The sequence below is a fragment of the Xenopus laevis genome, chromosome 8L (genome assembly GCF_017654675.1).
Source record: "Xenopus laevis strain J_2021 chromosome 8L, Xenopus_laevis_v10.1, whole genome shotgun sequence".
In the NCBI taxonomy this organism is placed as follows: domain Eukaryota; kingdom Metazoa; phylum Chordata; class Amphibia; order Anura; family Pipidae; genus Xenopus; species Xenopus laevis.
Window position 1 is genome coordinate 8,020,205 of NC_054385.1, and position 27,050 is coordinate 8,047,254.

The 27,050-nt window shown below is 40.8% G+C and overlaps 1 protein-coding gene across 2 annotated transcripts in view; it reads left to right on the forward strand.

The window, feature by feature from the left end:
* Nucleotides 1–3,789: 3,789 nt before the first annotated feature.
* med27.L (mediator complex subunit 27 L homeolog) overlaps nucleotides 3,790–27,050 on the forward strand; it is a 135,426-nt gene continuing 112,165 nt past the window's right edge. The window contains exons 1-2 of one of the 2 annotated variants that reach the window (XM_041572081.1): nucleotides 3,790–4,048; nucleotides 8,718–8,862. In XM_041572081.1, coding sequence (XP_041428015.1) covers nucleotides 3,846–4,048; nucleotides 8,718–8,862 — 348 coding nt within the window. In that variant the 5' untranslated portion in view covers nucleotides 3,790–3,845. 2 annotated transcript variants of the gene reach the window in all.

A 27,050-nucleotide genomic window follows, 5' to 3' on the forward strand; every position in this document is an offset into this window, starting at 1 on the left:
ATCCTGTACATGAAATATGTTTCCTTTGAAGCAGAATTCCTGGTTTTCATCAGGTTGGGTTCACTATCAGCTCTGCTGTGTACGCTCATATTTTATATGTTGCCTAAATGAACTTTAGATAATACATAAATTTCAATTGTTGATATAACTTTAAGGGGCATATTTATCAAGGGTCGAATTTCGAATTGAAAAAACTTTGAAATTTGAATTCAAAAAGACCAACTGAAATTAAGTTGAAGTTTCTTTTTGTCGAATAGGTCCGTTTTTGATCGAATAGGTCCGTATTCCGCCAAATTCGAATCGTAGGAATATCGCATTCGATCGAATCCGATTTGAAGTTTGCCCCAAAAAAAACTTTAATTTTTCAAAGTTCACCAATTGACTCCAAATAGGTACTAGGAGGTCCCCCATTTGGCAGGTTTTACATGGCGAATGGTCAAATTTTTGAAGAGACAGTACATGATGAATTTCGAAATTCGAATTTTTTTCAATTTTGAATTGAATTTGGACAATTCTCAAGTCGAAGTACACAAAAAATAGCTCGAAATTTGATTTTTTATTTTCATTCAAAAATTCACCTCGACTTTTGATAAATCTGCCCCTAAGGGTTCGGATTCAGTTTGGTTAAAAGTTAAAAGAACAGTTCAGTGTAAAAATAAAAACTGGATAAATAGACAGGCTGTGCAGAATAAAAAAAAATGTATCTAATATAGTTAGTTAGGCAAAAATGTAATGTATAAAGGCTGGAGTGACTGGATGTGTAACATAATAGCCAGAACACTACTTCCTGCTTTTCAGCTCTCTAACTCTGAGTTAGTCAGTGACTGTAAGGGGGGCCACATGGGACATAACTGTTCAGTGAGTTTGCAATTAATCGTCAGCATTCAGCTCTGATTCAAAAGCAACAGTTATGACCCACGTGTCCCTCCCCCCTCAAGTCACTGATTGGTTACTGCTTGGTCACCAGGATAACCAATCAGAGGAAACCAAGAGAGCTGAAAAGCAGGAAGTAGTGTTCTGGCTATTATGTTACACATCCAGTCACTCCAGCCTTTTTACATTACATTTTTGACTAAGTAACTATTTAGAAATATTTTTTATTTTGCACAGCCTATCTATTTACCCAGTTTTTATTTTTACACTGAACAATTCCTTTAAGGATTAAGCTGAAATCTGGTAAAAGTGCTGGGGCTTCAGTCCTATACTCCATCCTTCCAGGGACACTGACCTCAACAGTTGACTCTGTGAGGCTTACTCATCCTGCAGCCTGTCACTACATCCACTACTTGGTTGCTATGGTAAACTGGACCCCAGCAACAAGACTGTTGTTAAAAGTCCGAAGTGGAGTGCTGCTTAATCAAAAACATAAACAATTCAAAAACCACAAAAATATTAAAAAAAAGATCTACTGCAAACTGTCTCAAAATACCACTGTCTACACCATACCAAAAGTCAATTTTAGGATGAATTACCCCTTTTTACATACCAGTTATTTTTATCCAGTCAATGTCCAAGTTCTGGTTTCCATTTCAGTCAGTTTTCTCTTATTGTCTGATGTCCAGATACAAATATTATTCTGTTTTAGGTGCTGCTTCCAAAGGAGCTTCAGATAATTTATATTCTTCCTTTGGTTTCTATAATCCTATGAAAGGAAAATAATTAAAGGAGAATGAAAGTCTATTAAAATTCCTAAGCTCCTTCCAAAAGCCTTCCAAACCCTCCCAAGCTAAACTAACGGGGAGTCTCTTAACTGCATCTGTCTCTGTACCTGGCTAAAAAAAACATTTTGCAGCAGGTATGGCAAGCGACATCTTGGATCTCTTCCCTGCTGGCTCGTCACATGATCATGCACAGTTGAAGTTGATCTAGAACTGCACACATTCTGGGGCAAATTTCTCAAGGGTCCAATTGAGAATTAGAATTTTCGAGGTTTTTTTTATGATCTAACTGTCAGACTTGACTAGGGAGTTATTCAAATTCGATTTGAGTTTTAAAAAAAATTTTAATTAGATTTTCGAGATTTATCATACTTTGGCCCTTTAAAAACAAAAAAAGACCCAGGGAGGGTCGAAACTTCAATCTAAATAAAATATATTTTCACTTTTTCATAAAGTCCCTTGAGTACAACAGCCTTCTTTCGCAATGACGGCTCGAGTCTAGGGGGCCGATTCACTAAGGGTCGAATATCGAGGGTTAATTAACCCACGATATTCGACTAGGAATTAAAATCCTTTGACTTCGAATATCGAAGTCGAAGGATTTATCGCAGATAGTTCGATCGAACGATCGAAGGATAATTCCTTCGATCGAACGATTTAATCCTTCGAATCGAACGATTCAAAGGATTTAAATCCAACGATCGAAGGAATATCCTTCGATCAAAAAAAGCTAGGCAAGCCTATGCGGACCTTCCCCATAGGCTAACATTGACTTCGGTAGCTTTTAGATGGCGAACTAGGGGGTCGAAAGTTTTTTTTAAAGAGACAGTACTTCGACTATCGAATGGTCGAATAGTTGAACGATTTTTACCACGAATCCTTCGAAGTCGTAGTCGAAGGTCGAAGTAGCCCAAAAAAAACTTTGAAAATCGAAATTTTTTACCTTCGAATCCTTCACTCGAAGTTAGTGAATCGGCCCCTAAGAGCCAAAACATTGAATAAACTCATTTTTTTCTTCACAAAAGACCTATGAGTGCGGATTTCTTTGCTCTCTCTCTCTCTCTCTCTCTCTCTCTCTCTCTCTCTCTCTCTATATAAAGTAAAAAATATAAATATAAAGTAGTCACTTGAGGGTGCCTAAATCTGTGGGTTGTTTTAGTAAAAACTTGAATATTTCATGAGAAAAAAACCCTACAAATGTTGGGTATTTATTATGCCCCAAAGCTGTAAATAACTCAAATCTGAAAATACTCCAGCAAAACCTATCAAGGTCATGTTGAAATCAATGGTCCCTTGAACCATGTAAAGAGGTTTGTAGCCTTCATGATGCTCTGGGTTTTTTCGGGTGGTTTTTACTCGATATCGAGTTTATTCGAGGTAGGAATAAACCTCACAACTTTGAAAAATAACCCCCTTAGGGTAGAGGCACACAATGCTATTTGGGGGAGATTAGTCGGCCAGCGACAAATCACCTCTTCTTCGGGCGACTGATGTCCCTGCAATGCCTTCCCGACAATAGAATCGAATTCGCCGGCGGGATGGCACTCGGAGTGCTTCGTTTTCCGTAGTCGCCCGAAGTTTCCTCATGAAACGATTTACATTCAAGCCGGCGGGAAGGCAGCTCGGGGGAAATAAGTCGCCCGAAGAAGAGTCGATTTATTGACGGGCAACTGAATCTCCCCGAATCTTCACTTTTCTCTGCCCTAAAACCACCGAACAAAGGAATGTGATATTTTTATTTTATACCTTGTTCAAACTTTGAGGCGTTTTTTTTTAAATTTTTTTTATTTTAAATCTCTCAGATTTGAGAGTGCAGATTAAAGGTTGGTGAATCTTCTGAGGAAAATGTGGTACAAACAAGGATGGAGCAGAGGATGAAGACAGCAGCTGAACTTTTCTAATGTCAATGCTCGTCACACAAATAAAACTTTGGTCCAGTAGTTCTCTGAAGACAAATTCTATGTTGCGAGGAAATTCTGTGGTAGAACCATATCAAATCTGGGGTTACACTTTAGAATAGCTGCTCCTACCTCAGAGACAAACACTAGCGAGAAAGAATTCCCTCCTCAGCAACAACTTTCTGTCAGAACCTGACAAAGCAGTTTGACTACATTTCCCAGCGTGCCTTGGGTGGCGTGACGTCATTACAAGGCGCCCGCTCTCCCGCACAGTGGCTGCTTGTCCAGGATGGCGGATACTCTGAATGTCGGGGTGAATCTGGAGGCCTTCTCCCAGGCTATTCATTGTATCCAGGCCCTGCGTTCCAGCGTCACCCGCGTCTTCGACTGCCTGAAGGATGGAATGAAGAACAAGGAGAGCCAGGAGGTCCGAGAGAGGGCGTTTGTCTCTGAGTTCCAGGACAACTTGCACTGCGTCAACAGGGACCTCAAGTAATGTGTTAGGGGGCTGAGTTGGGATTAGGGGTGACAGTCATTAGAAATAAGTAGTGAACATGGAACACCTGTTGTACTAGAGGCCCCCAGTATTATGGAGGTGCCATATTGATTCCCTTAGACAGTACAGTATGAGGGTATAGCTTATTGTGTGCCCAGAACATTCCTTCTCTGTATATTTGTATTTATACATATGGGAGGAGGAGGTGCCATATTGATTCCCTTAGACAGTACAGTATGAGGGTATAGCTTATTGTGTGCCCAGGGGCGCGCCGCCAATGAGGCGAGCTGAGACGCTCGCCTCAGGCGGCAACGCCGAAGCGGTTTCCAGGGGCGGCAAAAAGCCGCTCCTGCACCTTTAAGAGCCGAATTTCCGGTTTTTAAACCGGAAATTCGGCTTTACTAATGCGAGAGAGCGCAATTGCGCTCTCCGCATTAGTGTTCCTGCCTCCCCTCCCGACAAGTAAGTCGGCGAGGGGGGGGGCGGCATTGCAGGAGCCGCCTCAGGCGGCGCTTAGGTCCGAATCGGCGCTGTGTGTGCCCAGAACATTCCTTCTCTGTATATTTATTTGTATTTATACATATGGGAGGAGGGAGGTGCCGTATTGATTCCCTTAGACAGTACAGTATGAGGGTATAGCTTATTGTGTGCCCAGAACTTTCCTTCTCTGTATATTTGTATTTATACATATGGGAGGAGGTGCCATATTGATTCCCTTAGACCAGTGATCCCCAACCAGTAGCTCGTGAGCAACATGTTGCTCTCCAACCCCTTGGATGTTGCTCCCAGTGGCCTCAAAGCAGCTGCTTAATTTTGAATTCCAGGCTTGGAGGCAAGTTTTGGTTGTTTAAAAACCAGGTGCACTGCCAAACAGAGCCTCAATGTAGGTTGACAATCCAAATAGGGGCTACCAAATGGCCAATCACAGCACTTATTTGGCACCCCAAGAACATTTTTCATGCTTGTGTTGCTCCCCAACTCCTTTTTCTTCTCATTGTTGCTCACGGGTTCAAAAGGTTGGGGATCCCTGCCTTAGACAGTACAGTATGAGGGTAAAGCTTATTGTGTGCCCAGAACATTCCTTCTCTGTATATTTGTATTTATACATATGGGAGGAGGTGCCATATTGTTTCCCTTAGACAGTACAGTATGAGGGTATAGCTTATTGTGTGCCCAGGGGCGCGCCGCCAATGAGGCGAGCTGAGACGCTCGCCTCAGGCGGCAACGCCGAAGCGGTTTCCAGGGGCGGCAAAAAGCCGCTCCTGCACCTTTAAGAGCCGAATTTCCGGTTTTTAAACCGGAAATTCGGCTTTACTAATGCGAGAGAGCGCAATTGCGCTCTCCGCATTAGTGTTCCTGCCTCCCCTCCCGACAAGTAAGTCGGCGAGGGGGGGCGGCATTGCAGGAGCCGCCTCTGGCGGCGCTTAGGTCCGAATCGGCGCTGTGTGTGCCCAGAACATTCCTTCTCTGTATATTTATTTGTATTTATACATATGGGAGGAGGGAGGTGCCGTATTGATTCCCTTAGACAGTACAGTATGAGGGTATAGCTTATTGTGTGCCCAGAACATTCCTTCTCTGTATATTTGTATTTATACATATGGGAGGAGGTGCCATATTGATTCCCTTAGACAGTACAGTATGAGGGTATAGCTTATTGTGTGCCCAGAACATTCCTTCTCTGTATATTTGTATTTATACATATGGGAGGAGGTTCCATATTGCTTCCCTTAGACAGTACAGTATGAGGGTATAGCTTATTGTGTGCCCAGAACATTCCTTCTCTGTATATTTGTATTTATTCATATGGGAAGAGGAGGTGCCATATTGATTCCCTTAGACAGTACAGTATGAGGTTATAGTTTATTGTGTGCCCAGAACATTCCTTCTCTGTATATGTGAATTTATACATATGGGAGGAGGGAGGTGCCATATTGATTCCCTTAAGCTGGCCATAGATGCAAAGATCCGATCGTACGAATCATCGTACGATTGGACTTTCTCATCTCCCGACCCGCCACTAACCATTCAGATCAAAGTCTTACCAGTCAGATTAGTTAAAGAACAGATCAGCAATGTTCTGCCCCTGACAGCAATCGTACGATATCTATGTCCAACCAAAGCTAGTGACAGTCTCCCACTGAAAATCGTACGATCGGCAATACACGCAGAGATATTATCGGCAGCCGACAGAAATTTTCTAACCTGACCAAACGAGCGATCTCCGCCGGACGAAAAATGTAGGGACTCTTCACATACGTTCCGAAAATCGTACGAATCCTCGATTCGTACGATCAGATCTTTGCGTCTATGGCCAGCTTTAGACAGTACAGTATGAGGGTATAACTTATTGTGTGCCCAGAACATTCCTTCTCTGTATATTTGTATTTATACATATGGGAGGAGGTGCCATATTGATTCCCTTAGACAGTACAGTATGAGGGTATAGCTTATTGTGTGCCCAGAACATTCCTTCTCTGTATATTTGTATTTATACATATGGGAGGAGGGAGGTGCCATATGGATTCCCTTAGACAGTACAGTATGAGGGTATAGCTTATTGTGTGCCCAGAACATTCCTTCTCTGTATATTTGTATTTATACATATGGGAGGAGGAGGTGCCATATTGATTCCCTTAGACAGTACAGTATTAGGGTATAGCTTATTGTGTGGCCAGAACAGTCCTTCTCTGTATATTTGTATTTATACATATGGGAGGAGGGAGGTGCCATATTGATTCCCTCTTAGACAGTACAGTATTAGGTTATAGCTTATTGTGTGCCCAGAACAGTCCTTCTCTGTATATTTGTATTTATACATAAGGGTTGGAACTGCTGTATCGTTTCCCTTAGTCCGTGCAGTGTGATGGTTTAATAAACTGGTGCAAGTGAACGTATCTTTTACATTTTTGCACCTTGCCTCGCGGTGTGCAACTGTAGATGCAGTTATTCCATTCTGTAGTGCATTGGAGCTGCACCTTCACAATGAATACTTGCTAGCTGCATTTGACAGCACTGTATTCATGAGTGAGTGGGTTGTGGCAGGTATGTATTCCCTTCTTATCCCGCCTCCCACATGCAAAATAAAGGGGTTGTTTACCTTCGTTCAGTAGTTTTCAGATTTTTCATTATAAACATAGACTGTTTTCAATTGCTTTCCATCTTTTATCTTTTTTATCTTTACCATTTTCCCAAAAGTAAAGTTTAATGTTCTGGTGTCTTTGTCTGCAGATTCTGAACCGTTACAATTTGCTCCATTACATTTCCTGTAAACTGTTCTAAATTAATCCATTTAGTTGATACATTTCTTATGTTTGTCCCTGCTGAGCAGAATCTCTGAGTTTCATTCAAGGCAGCTGTTAGAATTGATACAATAGTTGCTGATACTCCAGAGATACTGCTGAGAAATTTATCAACTAAATGTTGCAAAATTGTAACTGTTTAGAATCTGCACCTAAAATTACTGACCTGCCGGACTGAAACGCCAGAGACAGGCACATTCAACCTTTAAACTTAGATATTGAAAAAACTTTAAAAAATAAAAAATGGAAAGTAATTGAAAAACGTAGTTATTTCTAGAGAACAAGCTGAAAACAATTGAACTGAAAAAAGTGTTTGGACAGTGAACAACCACTTTAATAAGTCTTTTACACTTCAATATTAGAAAAATGGTCACAAGTAGAAAATAGAAATTTAATTGCAAAAGGTCTTTATTTCTGGTGAACAATCTGAAACCAACTGAATTGAAAAAAATGTTGGAAGTTGAAAACCCATTTAAGGCAATGATCCCCAACCAGTAGCTCGTGAGTAACATGTTGCTCTCAAACCCCTTGGATGTTGCTCCTAGTGGCCTCAAAGCAGGAGCTTATTTTTGAATTCCAGGCTTGGAGAAGTTTTGGTTGTATAAAAACCAGGTGCACTGCCAAACAGAGCCTCAGTGTATGTTGACAATCCACATAGGGGCTACCAAATGGCCAATCACAGCACTTATTTGGCACCCCAAGAACATTTTTCATGCTAGCATTGCTCTCCAACTCCTTTAACTTCTCGACTGCTCACGGGTTCAAAAGGTTGGGGATCTTGCCTTTAAGGGGTGCAACAGAGCCCTAGCAAGTGGTGAGTTCAAGTTACAAAGCACTTTGTTGCACACAAATCTGCTCAGTAACTCAGCACAAAGTTTATAAGCACTAATTAGGTATTATTAGCCCCTTAAAGGAACAGTAGCACCACTAAATCTTTTAAAGTAATGAAAATAGAACATTTTAGAAAATTGAAAAAAAAAAGGCTATATGGCACAGATTAAATAGTGGATAACAGATAACACCATTATGTTCTACAGAGCTTATCTGCTGTGTAACTTGAGCCCTTTTTCCCCTTTGGCTGCCCCCATTGCTACACAGAAGCTTATTTATATAAACAAGAGTAGTATTTCTGAAGTGAATACAGCAGTTTTACAGTGCAGGGCAACACTGCATTATATTTTTATTTTTTCATGTTACTGTTCCTTAAATGACCTAGCAGTGATGAACAGACAATGATTTGTGTTTATACACAAGGTTTACATTATGTAATTTATTCTTGTAAAAACCAGGCTGTCCCTCAACACCTTGACAATGCTGTCTTCTGTGTTCTTAGACCTTATATATGTTTTTGTGCCCCTTTCAGTGAGCTGGAACGTCTCAGCAACTTAGTTGGAAAACCTTCTGAGAACCACCCCCTTCATAACAGTGGACTGCTGAGCCTGGATCCTGTTCACGACAAGACTCCCCTATACAGCCAGCTCCTTCAGGCCTACAAGTGGTCAAACAAGGTATGGTTGGACCTCTCCATTGTTTCAATAAAGATCAGTGTATCACTGTGCACAGTTTGCATATAGGTAAGGGATCTCCTGTCTGGAATGCTTGGGGCCTTCTAGGTAAGGTGTCCTTTTTGGGAAACCATTTCATTAGACTTCTAAAAACAATGTAAACATTACATAAACACAATTGGGTTGTTTTCCACCATTATGGATTCATGCAGCTAAGTACAAGGTACTGTTTTATTTTTATACAGGGAAAGGAAATCACTCAAATCATTTGCTTTGAAAGGGGTTGTTCACCTTCCAACACTTTTTTCAGTTCAGTTGGTTTCAGTTAGTTTACCAGAAATAGTTTACTTTCTATTTTCTATGTGGGACTGTTTTTCTAATATTAAAGTGTAAAGTGTCACAATTCAGCAGGAACAGTCCCCATGTTTGCTCATAGCCTGTACAGAGATGAACCATAAAACTATGACAGCATAGGTATTCCCATGTACTAAGCACAATTCAGCAGGAACAGTCCCTAAGTTTGCTCATAGTCTGTACAGAGAGATCCCATAAAACTATGGCAGCATAGGTATTCCCCTGTACTAAGCACAATTCAGCAGGAACAGTCCCTAAGTTTGCTCATAGTCTGTACAGAGAGATCCCATAAAACTATGGCAGCATAGGTATTCCCCTGTGCTAAGCACAATTCAGCAGGAACAGTCCCTAAGTTTGCTCATAGTCTGTACAGAGAGATCCCATAAAACTATGGCAGTATAGGTATTCACCTGTGCTAAGGACAATTTAGCAGGAACAGCCCCCTAGGTTTGCTCATAATCTGTATAGAGAGATATAAAACTATGGCAGCATAGGTATTCCCCTGTACTAAGCACAATTCAGCAGGAACAGCCCCCTAAGTTTGCTCATAGTCTGTACAGAGAGATACCATAAAACTATGGCAGTATAGGTATTCCCTGTACTAAGCACAATTCAGCAGGAACAGTCCCCTAAGTTTGCTCATAGTCTGTACAAAGAGATCCCATAAAACTATGGCAGCATAGGTATTCCCTGTACTAAGCACAATTCAGCAGGAACAGTCCCTAAGTTTGCTCATAGTCTGTACAGAGAGATCCCATAAAACTATGGCAGCATAGGTATTCCTCTGTACTAAGCACAATTCAACAGGAACAGTCTCCTAAATTTGCTCATAATCTGTACAGAGTGATCCCATAAAACTATGGCAGCATAAGTATTCCTCTGTACTAAGCACAATTTAGCAGGAACAGCCCCTAAATTTGCTCAAAGCTCATGTCCACAGTTTGAGATGCTATAACACTGTGCCAGCATATGTATTCTTCTGTACTAATGCTGCTGGGACAAATAACAAATAATAATAATATTAATAAATATAATGGAACTATGCCAACATAGATGTTGCACTGTACTGAACTCAGAAAACGGGGCCAGAGAACGTGCATTGATGAATACCTCTTTTTTTTTTTTTGTATGGTTGAACTCAATTTGCTCAGTGGGGCAAGAAGAAAATGGCAATTCTATGCACAGCACTGCGTATATTTCATACATTGCAAAGAAGTGTGCCTGTTTATAAATTCACCTTTGTTTATATGAAATGTATTCCAATGTCCTTGGAATCTTTAGCTCTGTAGCTCCCCAGCTGTTGATGAGTTGTAGTTCAGCAGCGCATGCACTCGCTGACAACCTCAGCTCTTCCCTTTCTTTATATATTTATTTTGCTTACTGCAGTAATCTGCTAAAGAGAGACTTCCTGATTGATTTATTGGGCTGCCTGTGTTGCCGCAAAAACAGGTTTCATCTTTATAAATTGTCTTATCATTTTACAGTCTTTCAAATTTTAAATTGAAAGTTCTTTTTTTTCCCCCCCTCTCTGCTGGTTTGTGTGCAGAAAGCCACTTGGACTGTCTAGACGCTTCATGTTTTATCCAGGATACATCAAGCGGGGATTAAATCTTGACAGCGTTTTGCTAAATTGTACATTATTCAGAAAATAAATGGTACCAGCGGCCTGTTTCCAGAAATGCAGATGCAGTTATATAGATATGTGTTAGTGGGGGACTGTTCCTATGTCAGGCTAAGCTGTTTCAACAGGGCCCCTGTTAGCTGCATTGTGGGTAAAATCACTCCTAAGCTGTTGATGCCGGAAACATGAACTGATGAACAGTCACCCTACTATAGTTCCTGGGGTACAAAATAAGCACACCCCAAATCTGCCCCCCCCTCGTAGCACATAACAAGGTTACAGATATATAGAAACATTGGGGTAACCGTCACCCTGCTATAGTTCCAGGGGTAGCAAGGGCACAAGTAAGCACTCACCCCAAATCTCCCCCTAACTGACCTTCAGGCTGGACCCCCTTTGCTCATTACTTACAGATATATAGGAGCATTGGGGAAACAGTCACCTTGTTATGGTTGCAGGGGTACCCCAAAACTCACCATAAATGGCCTTCTCTTACCCTTTTCTTTTTTATGCCATTACATTCAAGTATTAAATTACTCCTGTGCTCCTTCCAGAGCTTTGGACAGACTAGGAGGACCAAATCCAGCAGTTGTAGGGCGAGCATTGGTATGGGGAGCCCAGTAGGACCCTTAATGTGGTCCAGCAAAGTGTACTACAATTACATTGTCATCACTGTAGAAAAGTAGGATGAGTGGCCCGTCTTTGGAAGCAGGTTTTATGTATGTGACTCTTGCAGGTCTTTTTACTTGAGGCTTATGAACAAACCCCTGCATCCATCTGCAAGCTAATGTGATGAAATACTGATGTGAACAGATGGTTTGGTATTGTGTAAGAAAGAATCCCATAAGTCTCTAAAGTTAAAGTTATTAGTAAATGTGATTGCTATTGAAAGTCTGAAGTCACAGATGGTTATGGCTACTGAATCAATGTAGCAGAAGCTTGGTTGGAAGAGCTTTTCTGCTGCATTCTTTCAACTGTCAGAGCCAGCAATGCAGAACCACACAGGCAACTGTTGCTTTCAATTGCAAAATAACTTGAAAACCGCTGAACATGTATATTGGAAAGCTGCCTAAAAGGACATCTTCTTTCATTAGTTTTTTGGGTTTTCATCCCCTTTAAGTGGTTTGAATGTAACAGAAGTTTAGCTGAATAAGCGTTAACGCTGACCTCCTCGCTTCGCCTTGTTTCTGTGCCGTCTGTTCCCCATGTAGCTGCAGAAGTAAGTGGCAGCTGTTTTTTGTTGTTACTTTTTTTTTTTCTTAATTATTAATGTGTCCCCCCTCCCTGGGCGGCCTGCACGTTGTATATTTGATGAGCTGAGATAAGGGCATTTCCCTCTCTTTTTCCTGCTCTGCCAATTTTGACATTACCGCTCGCTTGAGTAACCAAGTGTGAGTCGCTTTGCTTGGGGAGAAATAAACAGGTCAAAGATCCAGAAGGGCACACCTTGAAGGGCAACTAAATCACAAGAAATATATCCTTCCTGGTAACATCACTACAAGGAGAATTTGTAAATCTGTGCTGCAGAGGTGTTTGCTAATGATGCCTTTGGGGAATGTACAGTAATCCAGTGTTTGGTATCACAAGCAGATATGTAGATTAAAGGGCTGCTGTGCAATAATATTTCTTCTGAATTCTGTTTAGCAAAGTTATCTACTATGGGATCTCTCTGTACAGACTATGAGCAAACTTAGGGGACTGTTCCTGCTGAATTGTGCTTAGTACAGAGGAATACCTATACTGCCATAGTTTTATGGGATCTCTCTGTACAGATTATGAGCAAATTTAGGGGGCTGTTCCTGCAGAACTGTGATCAGTACAGTGGGGTGTTTGTGATGTCATAATATTATAATACAGGTATAGGTTATCCAGAAAGCTCTGGATTACACGAAGGCCATCTCCCATGCACTCCATTTTTAATAAGATATTTCATATTTTTCAAAATGATTTCCTTTTTTTCTGTAATAATAAAACAGTAGCTTGTACTTGATCCCAACTAAGATATAATTAATCCTTATTGGTGACAAAACAATCTTATTGTGTTTAATTCATGCTTATATGATATTTTAGTTGATTTAAGGCATGAAGATCCAAATTATGGAAAGACCCCTAATCTGGAAAACCCCAGTTTTTGAGCATTCTGGATAACAGGTTCCATATCAATCTGTGAGCAAGCTTGGAGGCTGTATCTTCAGAACTGTGCTCGGTTCCTCGAATCTCTACGATATGCCAAGTCTTGAGGTTCTCTCGAAGAAGGCTCACTAAGGCAAATTTCACCCTGTGTGAGCACAGAACATGGGGCAGAGGGCAGTGGATTAGCCTGTCCAACATCTCCGTGCCAAACCAAGGAGATTAATCTGATATCGTTCCTCCATTTGCTGCTACAATGACCATCTTAAATGTGATGCCTTTCTGCTTTGGTTGGTGTATTTTCTTCTTTTTAAAGCATTATTGGTCTTGGTCAATGATTTTGAGGGTCTGACCTGACTTGAAGTTGGAGTTCCAGTTCAACCAACAGATGATCCATTGAGTTCAGACTTTATGGAGGCCAGTCAAGCTCATTCCCATCTCCACAAAAATCCATGACTTTGTGCTAAAAAATGAAAGAGCCTTCCTCAAACTTTTGCCACAGAGTAGGACAGTAGGGTTGTCCTGGTTTTTGCCAGACTTAGACATGTTCATCATTCTGATTCATCTATCCAGAGAATGGGTTTCCATTAGACTAGAGCCCAGTAACAAGTAACTATGTATCACTTCAGCCAACACTTAACATTTGAGTAATTTTAGCCGTGTAATTGGTGGCCCAGCCATAATCTTCTTGTCAGTGGCGTAACTATAGAGGAAGAGAGGAGGTATAGTGGCGCCATAAGGCCCTAATTTCAATAAATATTGGTAAAACAGGTCATTATTTGTGGTGGAGCCCAGTAATATCCAGTTACACCACTGGTTCTTGTGCTGACATTGCCTATGCAGATAGTAAGAACTCTAATATGAATCATCCAACAAGAGGTCCTAAAAGAGGCAGCTGGACACCTTCAGATGCCTTCAACATCTTATCCTTTGTTCTATACCCAAAATAGACTTCTTTCTGCACTTGGTTTGCCCTTGAATTGTCCTTTTGCAAGTTTCGCTAAGCGTGTTTCCTGCGCCTTTGATGAGACCTTGAAAACATTTAAGAGGACGACTACAAGCCGTATTACACAATTTAGCTATGGTTTATCTAGCCGTGCTAAGTTTGCCCCAGGAAAAATCATTTGCATGAAGTCTCGGGTGTCTTTGAATGGTTGATGCTGTATAGAGATGCGCGTGTGGATGGAGCGCCTTGTTTATCAAAAAAAAAAAAAGACAATTTTTTTTTTACTGCTGGCACTCACACCAATTAATATAGGAGCAATGATGGATTATTTTAAAACTGCGTGTTGATTAAAAAAAAAAAAAATATATATATTTGCTTAAAGTCTAATCACCCTTCACACGTTAAAGAGAACGTTTTCTGTACAATACAGTAGTATGCTTAGACAGCATGCCATTGGCTGTCTTTTTATTTTTAATTTAAAAAAATATTCCTTAGGCAAACGGTTATTAGCTAGGTTCCCGTTAATGCTAGGAACTAAGCAGATGTTTAACCTCTTGATGCTGCTTCTGTGTGTACCGGGGTGGTGTGGGTTCTGGCAATGTGAACAGGAGAATATCTGACTCAAATGATGGTTGTCTCAAATGTCACCAGCTAGCAATCACCAGATCGGAGAAAGGCAGGAAGGTTATTAATCTAAAAGATCCTCAATAAAAATCAAAAGGCGACCAACTGCAAAGTGTCTCCGATCATCCCGTCATTTCAAGGTGGTCTGCCCTTTAAATCTCTGTAACATGAAAGGGGGAAAAATATTAAGCATTTCGTTATAAATTCTAATTATAATAAATGATTATTTCTGCTAGTAAATCATTGATTTATTATTTATGAACAAATAAGGCTGCTTTCCACATTTGACAAGTACTCCCCGGTGTAATCTGGAAATATCTGCTTTGCTGACAGTCGGTTGTGATTCCTCTCAGCTTTAAATCCGTACAGTCTTCGCGTTATTACTTTTAATATAAGTAATATTTCTGTCTTTTCTTTTTTAACCTCTTTTTGAAGAGGGCTATGATGTTCTTTCTCTGTTTTCAAGCGCAATCAATTGAGATGGAGAAGGGCTAAAGGATCTCAGTAGCCTGATATTGATTAGCTACAAATACTGAGTTTTAAAGGCAATAAACCTCCATAAAATGTTTAACCTAATACTTAATGCTTGGGCCATCATTTTAGAATAGGGAGAACTTTGGTAAGTGGACTGTATTGTTCCTTAGTGACCAAAACATTATTCTCTTTATTATTCTATAATGTATACAGATGGATGAGAGTTGACATAGTGTTACTATCAGAGACAGTTCCCAAACTGGGGCTTCTCACCCTTGGGAGCAATGGCTGTGGACCTCAAGACTAGTTAAAGCTACTTTTTTTTTTTTTGCTTTCCTTGCTGAAAAACTACATTGAAGGTCAGTTAGGGTGAGATTTGGAGAGAAGGTTGATATGCTCTCCTAGATAAACCTGATGGCAATTTATCCTCCTAGATAAAACTTTAAGCCTAGCTTGAAGGGCAATTAGGATGAGAATTTGAAAAAATGGCCATTTGCTCTCATAGATACACTTAGCCTAGCTTGAAGGGCAGTTGAGGTAAGAACTTGGGACAATGGACACTTGCTCTCCTAGATAAACATAAAAGCCCATTTCAAAGGGCATTTTGGGGAAGAACGGCCATTTACTCTCTGGCAGGTTACAGTGAGAAGTGGGGAGAATGGCATTTTGTCCTGCGAATACACCTTAAAGCCTAGCTTGAAGGGCAATTTGGATGAGTTTTTTTGAAGAATGGAAATTTGCTTTTAATAGATACACATAACAGCCTATTTTAAAGGCAGCTAGATGAGAATTGGGGTGAGAGACCATTTTCTGACCTAGATACACCCAAAATCCCAGATTGAAAGATGGCCAAAGTGAGAATTGCTGTGAATTTTCTTCCTAGATACACCTAAAAGCATAGCTTGAAGGGCAATTTGGGTGAGAATTAGGGACAATGGCCATTTGCTCTCCTAAATACACAAGCCTAGCTTGAAGGGCATTTGGGGTAAGAATTTGGGCCAATGGACATTTGCTCTTCTAGATAAACATAAAAGCCCATTTTAAAGGGCATTTTGGTGGGAACTGGGAAGAATGGCCATTTGCTCTCTGGCGGATTAGTGCGAATTGGGGAGAATGGCATTTTGTCATACATGGCATACACCTGCAGTAAAAGCCTAGCTTGAAGGGCAATTGGGGAGAATGGCTATTTGCTCTCCTAGATACATATGAAATTCCAGATTGAAGGCCAGTTAGGGTGAGATTGGGGGAGAAGGCTTATTTATTCTCTATTTGCTCAGGCTTACATTTAGAGTGCCACAGATCAGACAAGGCAAATATGTTATTTCCTTCTTTAAAGAGGATGTAATCCAAAAGAAATGTTTATTGCCTAATGAAAGAAAATATTATTCTAAGCAACTTCCCAATATCCATCCATTCCTCATTCTCACTGGGTTGCTAGCTATGCGTAACTGTCCTTGCCATTTAAAATTTTATCTGTCGGTCTCTTTTTATTCATGAACGCAAAATCTGACTTTGCTACATCGTTTATTGATTATGTTTGAAGAGTCCCAACCAGAGAACATAAAGCAATGCTTTCAAGAGCAATGTCCTTTACACATAGCTATAAACCCAGCAAGAATGAGGAATGGCTGGATTTTGGGTAGCTGCTTAGAATTAGATTTTCTTTTATGTATTTTATTTTTGGGTTTACATCCCCTTTACTCTGTATGATTTTGAGGTTCTTTCTTGCACAACGCTGTACTGAAAGTATTTTCGTTATCCCCTCTTTGCACACGATTATATTAGATATTTATTATTAAGAAATCATTTTTGCTGTTCTTTCCCTGCTCGCTGGGCTGCATTTCATTTCATCTGCCCAGCCGCATATGAAATATTAATTTCAGGATTATATTAATTTTTCAGCCAGTGTTGATAATCAGCCGTTTAACAAATAAAAAAGTGCCGGTGATGAAAAGGATGCTAATTGCCTGTTGTGTCCCCCTAGTGTAAAGCCTTACTCCTTTCTACCTAAAACTATTTCATCTCCCAGATCTGGTAGGGGGGAAAATGGAGATAAAAATATTGAAATAAAGACGGCAGTGTATTTCTTCCCTCCCCCACGCCACCCTCCCACTGTAAAAAAAATATAAGTTTTATTTCAAGCTAGAGTCTTCTCACAACCCAATGCCATCTGTTCAGGATTCTTACATAAGTTATCTTATAGACTCATGCAATGCCAGGTTTTGATATCATAGAAGTGCAGCAGACCCCAGGCTTTATATGCAGAAAGTATGGCCGGGGGGAAAGGTTATTCTCAGTTTTACTTATTGCCCTACATCAGGGCCATAGCCTGTAAAGGGGATACAAATCCAAAAATAACATTTCCTCTAATGAAGGAAATTGTAATTCTAAACAACTTTACAATATATGTTTCTTACATAGTAATTTGTAACATAGCACGTTTCAGAAGAACGGCCTACTAAGCATAAACAAGATGTACAGCATAAGACAGGGCACACGTAGCTCATAAGGTTACAGATAGGGTTGCCACCTGTCTGATAATAATGATATTTGATGCCAGTTTTATTAATAGGGAAGGAAAAAGACAAACATTTAAGAAGGGCTGTGTTTTTTTCCAGAAAAGGTGACAACCATAGTTACAGATATATAGAAACATTGGGGTAACAGTCAACCTACTATAGTTCCAGGGGTATCCATGGTACAAATAAGCACTCACCCCAAATCTTCCCCTAACTGACCTCCAGGCTGGGACCCCTTAGCTCATAACACAGTTACAGATATATAGAAACATTGGGGTAACAGTCACCCTGCTATAGTTCTAGGAGTACCCAGGGTACAAATAAACACTCACCCCAAATCTCCCCCTATCTGACCTTCAGACTGGGCCCCCTTCGCTCATACCAAGGTTACAGATATATAGAAACATTGGGGTAACAGTCAACCAGCTATAGTTCCGGGGTACCCAGGGTACAAATAAGCACTCACCCCAAATCTCCCCCTAACTGGCCTTCAGGCTGGGCCCCATTATCTTATAACAAGGTTACAGATATATAGAATCATTGGGGTAACCGTCAACCTGCTATAGTTCCAGGGGTACCCAGGCTACAAATAAGTACTCACCCCAAATCTTCCTCAACTGGCCTTCAGGCTGGGCCCCCTTAGCTCATAACAAGGTTACAGATATATAGAAACATTGGGGTAACAGTCACCCTGCTATAGTTCCAGGGGTACCCAGGCTACAAATAAGTACTCACCCCAAATCTTCCCACAACTGGCCTTCAGACTGGGCCCCCTTAGCTCATAACAAGGTTACAGATATATAGAAACATTGGGGTAACAATCACCTGTTGTACAATCAGGGTTATCTGGGACAAGCACCGTTCGATATATTTAGTTTCTGGGTTCACTAATAATCATTTTCATCAAGACGAATAGTTTAGCCTTCTATTTTTGCAGGTACCTAGTATTTTAGTTTTTACAAATATATATTTCTTACAGAGGCCTGTGAGTAATGCAATGTTCCTATAATATGTTTGCCCTCTAAGCCCAGGTTTCTAAGGCGAATTATCAGAGGGAGAACCAAATGGCTGGGCCACGGAATACATTAAACACGAACAGGAACAGCTGCTTTGTGCTCTCTGAACCACGAAATGGTTTATGAAAAATTAAACATTTTGTCTGCCTTGGAGGCTCTTTAATTAATAGGACCCTTGTATTTGAGGAAACCACGTTACATTTAATACATAGCTATTAATCACTGCCATGCAATCTACTGGCTGCTCTCCATTCTGTCCCTGGGAATTCCCAAGAGTTAGGTCGGTAGACCCAACAATTGTGTTTTCTTAAAGCAAATAAGCCTCATGTGAACGATGATTACTGTAACCTTGTATTGGCATTGTGTTTGGGATGAGGTATATATTGTTGGCCCATGACATGTTGACAGGACGTCTACATTATTTGGCTCAATCCATCGTGGAGCAGCACGAGCGGTTTCTACTTAACACAGAGATATGGCTCTATAAATCGACATGGTCAATTGAGCACCGACAGTCTCCTCTGTCGTCATTTTACTGATTCATAATGGCTCCGGTCTTATTTACAAGGATTGGCTGTGAATCTTTGCTCTGACAGGCACATAAACCTTTCTTTGTGGCAAGCCACCCAGGCCGATCCTTACACGATATAGAATTACGTTTTTTTAAATGGAACAGATGGAAAATCCCCTAAGGACTGAATGGTAAAATCGGTAAAACCGGAAATCAAAGGACTGATATTGTTCATCCACTCATCTAGAAACATATGAGGGGGTATATAGTTTTATTAAGGGTGGCACTTACCAGGGACTTTATGATACAGGTATGGGATCCCCTGAAAACACATTATCCAACATTGAATTATGGGAAGGCCATCTCCCATAGACTCTATTTTAGAAAAATGATAGAAAAATAGTGCCTAGTACTTGATCCAAACTTAAGGTGGCCATACAGGGGGCAATAAAAGCTACCCAAAGACTTAAGGTGGCCATAGACACACAGATAATATCGTACAAAATGAATTCGTACAATATTCCGTGTATGGTGGGTAAAGAGCCGACCAATATCAGCAGAAGACTTGGATATCGGTCGGCTCGTCGATCGGGTGCCTTTGAAGGGACCTAAACATCGGCCATTGTTAGTGCTGAATCATCAGATAAAGGTAGAATTCTATTGTTTCTACCTGTATATCTACCTGTATATCTGACGATTCAGCTCTACACGTGTGTATTGAAACAAACAATCTTTCCAAGAAATTGTTAAGTCTATGGTCACCTTAAGTCTGCAACTTATTTGCCTGTGTATGGGGCTCTCTGATGGGATTCCCCAACCGATATCTGGCCCTAGTGATCTGATCGTTGGGCTCTACGGCCCATGATTGAATCAGTCCTATATTGCCCACTCAAGGATCTGCCCCTGTATAGACATATTTAATCCTTATTGGAAGCAAAACCAGCCTGTTGGGTTTAATGAATGGTAAAATGATTTTCTAGTAGACTTAAGGTATGGATTTCCAAATGACGGATAGATCGTTATCCAGAATGCTTGGGACCTGGGGTTTTTCCGGATAACAGGTCCCATACCTCTACGGTAGAATAGGATTGTAGCATAGATATTACTGTTAATCTTCTGTATATGTACAGAACAAGCTTATGAGATTATAGCATATTATGTGTCTCGGGGGCCACTTGCCATCCTCTATATAAGAAACAGTATGGAGCCTACGTTGGCATAACAATGGCCCTGCCTGGGTTTTTGGTTGGACGTGGACTCCTGCCTCTTGTTGCTGAACATGATAGCCCTAAACAAAGCTGAATTAGATCTAATTTTCTCTTCTTCCCCCTTCCGTCCAGAATTCATTTTCCTCCCATTATTATCATCACAAGGCTCTAGATTTAGTGGCTGAGTTTACCTATTATCTCTGCCTCCCAGTCAAGCCAATTCTTGTTTTTTTCATACTTGAGAATGTTCCTGCCAGAACTCATTTTTTTTTTAACTGCAATAAATATTTGTCGCATGTGCCAACATGTTCCTCGTAAACATATTTATCAGCTCTAATCTGATTACAATATTTGAGAATGCAATTCTCTGCGTCACTTTATATGCATCTACGTGGAACCCCCCTATTGGTTCCAGTGCCTGAATGGACTGCAACCTAGCCAAAGGGTTTCAACATTCTTGATCCAATCACACACCCTGCCAAGTTATTAAGTGCTCTTGGCACAACTGCAGGGTTATCAATGGTGAGGAGTTTACACTTTACCTACGATTTTCACAGGTTGACATCCTCTTTCCTATAGGCACTTGAGGCAGACATTGACTGCCAACTTGGCACTCTTGTTATGGCAGCCTATATGCCTGTTAATGGATATGAAACAATCACCCTGCAATAGACAATTATTGAATCGGGGGCATAATTCAGAGGATAGCATCAAGTTCTGTGGCCACTTCATCTGCTTGCTAAATGATCCAGTCATTGGACTGAAGGCCAGAAAATTGGATTGGATAAGTAAGTGCAACAATATACATACAGTAGCTGAGTCTGGACAAGTACAACAGTAGGCAAGACTGATTCGGATAATACAAAAGACAGATAAGATTGAGCGCAGTAGTAAACAAAGTGGAGGTTAGACCAACAGCAAAAAAGCAGAGGCAGAACAAACCTTGGTTGCAAACAAGACAAAGCTAAGATAAGTTCAACAATTTGTAAGACAGAACCAAAGTTGAGCTCGGTAGTAGGCTAAATGGAGGTAAGATGAGAACAATATCAGAGCCAGGGTTGAGCTCAGTTGTAGGTAAGATGGAGGTATGGTGAGCACAACAAATATACAAGACAGAAAAAAGGTTGAGCAGAAGGTAAGGTGAGACCAGCAATAGAGTAGAAGATACCCAGAGCAATAATAAAAATGTCAGACGAGCAAAAGAAGCAATATACAAGACTGGGACAAGGTTGACCTCAGTGGTAGGCAAGGTGGAAATAAGACGAGACGAAGAGCAGTAACATACAAAGCTGAGACAAGATCAAGTGCATAAAATTCTCATCTTGACCGTGAGACAAGAGTATTCAGTTCCTGCTGGTGAAGTTTGACCCAGTAGTTTTTTCTAGAAAATTACATGTCTTGATCTACTACTAATAACCTAACTTTAGGAAATGTTCACTCTATCAAACGTGATGTACATCAGTTTTTGGGGATTGTAGTATTTCACGGTACATTACTACAGAAGGTGAACCCATAAATCTCTTGTCCATTTATAGAGTGGTACCACGTTCTTGTTGATGTGTGTACGTGAGCGGTTTCTGTGCGCGCACACACACATATCAAAAGTTAATGAGCAGGAATATGAGAATGTATAAATAAGGACCTTTTTTCCCCCTGGCTGGCTAATGTTTTATAGACATCATACGAGCTTTGAGGTTTCTTCAGATCTGTCCTTCAGGAGCCTTGCGTCTGGATTTGTGTTCTGCTGTTTTACACCCTTTGAACTAAGCAGGGTTGTGCTGGCGTAGTTATTTTCTGTTCTACTATAATGATGTTGTAGGAGGTGAATGGCAGGGCCCTTTGGCAGCAAGAAGCTACCGAAATAGAAGTACTGTAGAACGGCTTTTATTGCAATCATATCATATATAAACCATTGATTTGGTGCTTCCCATGGAAAAAAATCTTATAAAAAGGACAAAACTAAACAATGGCTGACAAACGGATGAGATCCAGCTCATTGGGGGGGAAGGAATATAAAAGATTCCAATGGTATTCTTCTGTTAAAATGTTGCATGAGCAAGGTGTTACTTATGTACCCTCACTGTCTCCCTCTTTCATTCCTATTTATCCTGGTTTTGGTTTGGTCAGAATATCATTACCTGAGGATCCACATACCGTGTAAGGTTTTCTTCAATTTCCCACAGTCTAAAAAGCCAAAGTTATGACTGCTGTAGGATTACAGGAGATTAGCTGCCTTTTCTGTGCCGTCCCTTGTGCGTTCCCTGTGCGAATGCTTCCTAATAACTATTGATACGGCGCTCATCCTGGAAGGAGCCCAGACTGTTGCTATTTGCTGAAACTGCACTTTTCTTTTCTTTTTTTTTTTGCTTTCTAATCCAAGTGAAAGAATCAATGGAGCCCTTCTGCAGGTAGCATTTACAAATAATACGAGAATATTTTATGGAAAGGACAAATTGCCCTCATTTGTTTCTCCGTTAGAGGACATGTTTCTTTTAGACATTTAAGGAATGGCACGGTCCAGAGAGTTGCAGATATCCTGCGGCTCACCGGCCTGTGCAAGTGATTACATTATTAAAGAGATTATTCATTTTATCATTTATTCGTGCCTGAAAATAACGTTCAGTGGGATCTGAGACCCGCATGGGTCTAAGGTGGCTATACACATTAAAGGCAACATCTACTATAATTAAAAATCCCCTAATCTTGTAGGCATATGTGTCTGATTTCACTTTGGGCTTAATGACCGAGACACACGCTCAGATAGGGGAGAATTTATCTTCCTGCGACAAATCTTCTTCTCTTCTTTGGGGCAACTAATCTCCCCTAACTGCCTTGTAAATCGCCGGAGGGATGGCAATTGGATTGCTTCGTTTTCCAAAGTTGTCCGAAGTTGCCTCACGAGGAAACTTAGGGCAACTTCGGAAAACAAAGCACGCCAAGAGGCAGTTAATGGAGATTAGTCACCCGAAGAAGAGTCGATTTGTCGCTGGGCGATGAAATCTCCTCGAATCTGAGCATGTTTCTCTGTCCTAGATGGCCTCTGTATTGGAAACCCCCCCCCCCATAAATCCTACCTGGACCCTGTATGTACTGAGTAGTGCAGTGGTGGGGTAGCCAATCATTGCCCTTCATTCAGTCAGGCAAAGAAAAATGCAGTTCCCTGTCAGGTCCTCCTAGTTGATGATTGGTTCCTATCCAAGTGCTAAATGGTGATGGCACAACCCTTTACAACCTGGGAAAGGAGACCGCAGATAGACAACAAATCATTAACAAATTATCCCAAAACACAACTTTAATCAGCACATTTTTTATATATTTAGAGGAGTATAATGCTCTGGGAAATCCTTGTGTTACACAATATCGTCAACCAAGCATATCTTTACCCAATCTGACCTACATTTGTGGCAAAATCAGGCTGTTCTGATTGTTATGCCACCAGACCAATGATTGGATCCTAATAGGCGTGTATAATGGTCCATCATGAAAGAATTCCATCAACATCAGTAGATCTGGTCCTGGACCTCCAACATGTATTTTTTACTTTATCTAAACCACAAGCCACTGCATGGGTAAATCCTAATCTAAAGGTGGGGCAAGTGATTTTGTGATCTTCAATTCTCGTGTGGGTCAACAAAAAAGTGAGCTTAAGGTAGCCATAAACAGGCAGATTAAAGCTGCTGCTATCTGTCATTTAGACCAATTCAGAAGCGTATCTGCCTGTGTGTGGGTGCTTCCAATGGGTTTCCCTGATCGGTATCAGGCCAGAAATCGTCCTGATATCGATCAGGCAGGGTTGATTTTTCCTGCAAACGAGGACCGCATTCGCTAGTTGATGTCCTCCTACGATCTGTCTTTGCCCATTACATTCATTATAATCCCATTATTTGGCCTTGCCCATATCGGGTTAAGATCTGCTCCTTAGTCGAGGTTGCCAAACCTTATTGTGTATGGCCACCTTAACACCTGGATAAACGACAAGACAAAGAGGGCTATCCGGCACTCGGAGGAATCCACAGGGCCAAAAGTATTTGTTAAAAAATGACTTTATTAATCAAGTTAAAAATATACTTACGTATACCTGCAGGGGTACGAAACGCCTAGGGCTCATGGAGACGCAAGTATATTTTAACTTTGATTAATAAAGTCATTTTTTAACTAATACTTTTGGCCTGTGGATTCCTCCGAGTGCCGGATAGCCCTCTTTTTCTTCTCGTTTATCCTGGTTTGCTGCTCTCTGAAGCTGAGGATCTGGGGCTGGTGCACCTGGACCACATCATCTACTCGTTGAGCTATTTGCATCATGTTCTGGAGCACCTATTTCTCCTACTGTTGTCACCTTAACACCTGCCCCCAAACTGCACCCAACCCAGCCCCACATGCCCATCCCTGTATCAACATTTCAGACCTTTAGCTCAGCCGATACCTTCTACATCTCATTTAATTGAAAGCCAGGGAACAGCTAAAGGCTGCAAAGTAGATTGGAGGGTTACAAGGGACCCCCCCTCCCAAAACACCTGTTTATCAGTTCTAGTATCATGAGTTTGCTCTTCTGCAAGCCAGACTGATTTATAACGCATGCAAATCAGACCTGAAGGTCCAACGGAAGCATTTAAGTGCTACAAAGTAGCGCACATGGGTTTTTCTGCGTCACACCAGTGATAAATCGTCCCCAAGAGACGGGAGTAATAAACCAAGATTTAATTTGAATAAGTGGCTCAGGGATGCGTCTGCAATAACTCCACAGCAGCATTTTCAGAAATGAGAGAGGGACAATTCAGGCACAAAGCATCAAGGACATTTTATTTTGAGTGTGGAGTTTAATTCTCCGTCCACATGTTCCTCTGACCTGACCTTGTCATCGGTAAGCAGCTCTGTGTTATGGGAAAATGAATCTACGGAGCTTGATTTTAATTTACAGTAGAACTAGCAGGGCTCCGTGCCAGGCAGCGTTTAGGGGAAGGTCAGAGGGCAAGGGTCCCTCCCGCATGTGCATCCAGCACCAATTTATTTAAGCGTGCGCTGTGATTGGTGTTGTGTAGCCTCAGCCTGGTTACAGTTGCAGTAGAATCCTTAGAATAACCTGTAAAATATATAGTGAATAAAGTACCCTCTATTGTAAAAAAATAAGCATATTATAAGTCACAGAGAAGTTCCATGGCCAAATAAAAGCACGAGGCCGAAGGCAGAGTGTTTAATACAGGTCATGGAACTCCAAGGTTACTTCTAATACCCTCATATTTTCCAACAAGGGCTTCTTTGTTTATTATAATACACAAGTTTTAGTGAGTCATGTGAGTGAGTAAAATGACATTACTACTCACCATTAATAACTGATGACATCACTACCCACCGTTTATAAGGATATAATGTACAAGCTATTCATGGCTTATGTGGATTATATCCTTAAAAATTTGCTTGGTTATGCCACTTGTCATCATTGGAACTTCATGTCCTGAGAAATATTAATATTGAACCCCCTTTATAGCTCGAAGAGATTATATCTCTCGGCCATCCTTTTGTCTTTATATGTTTACTGAACATCACAAGGACTTTTAATATCCTTATAATTTACAGTAGGGGGTATATTATTAACACTTACAATACATTAGTGATACTCGGAGTTCCCTGTATAACTCAGCCTGCAGCCTTGTGCCTTTATATGGTCACAGAACAACCCCTCAGTGACTTCTAATATCCTTATCATTTACAGTAGGGGGTACATTATCCCTCATAATACATGAGTGATACTAAAGAGTTCCCTGTATAACTCAGCCTGCAGCCTTGTGCCTTTATATGGTCACAGAACAACCCCTTAGTGACTTCTAATATCCTTATCATTTACAGTAGGGGTAAATTAACCCTTATAATACATGAGTGATACTCAGAGTTCCCTGTATAACTCAGCCTGCAGCCTTGTGCCTTTATATGGTCACAGAACAACCCCTCAGTGACTTCTAATATCCTTATCATTTACAGTAGGGGGTACATTATCCCTTATAATACATGAGTGATACTCAGAGTTCCCTGTATAACTCAGCCTGCAGCCTTGTGCCTTTATATGGTCACAGAACAACCCCTCAGTGACTTCTAATATCCTTATCATTTACAGTAGGGGGGTACATTATCCCTTATAATACATGAGTGATACTCAGAGTTCCCTGTATAACTCAGCCTGCAGCCTTGTGCCTTTATATGGTCACAGAACAAACCCCTCAGTGACTTCTAATATCCTTATCATTTACAGTAGGGGGTACATTATCCCTTATAATACATGAGTGATACTCAGAGTTCCCTGTATAACTCAGCCTGCAGCCTTGTGCCTTTATATGGTCACAGAACCCCTCAGTGACTTCTAATATCCTTATCATTTACATTATCAAACTGTGAGCTCTTGTATTTATTCCAGTACAATACACTTTGCTCTTTCCAGAGTATTGGAACACCTGCGCCAGCACCTGACTCTGTCAATTAAAGAATCTTGAAGGATTTTGGGAGAAATAAAACAAATGCTAGAAAGTAAGATTTTTCTTCCCCTGGACAGCCGAGTATAGAGTTGTCCTTCACGCAGAAAGGTCAGTAAATGAAGCCTGCACAGTTAGACATCGGATGGAAGTTGAGCTTGTGAATTCTAAATGAGAAGGACCCAGGGCTTCATTTAAATATATGTTATGGCAACTTTATACGCTCTCTGAATGACATTCATTTGGCCTTTGCTGCATGTTTGGCTAAAAGAGGAATTTTTAATTCTCAATTGTTTCTCAACCCTCCTAATGTTTTATTTTTTTTTG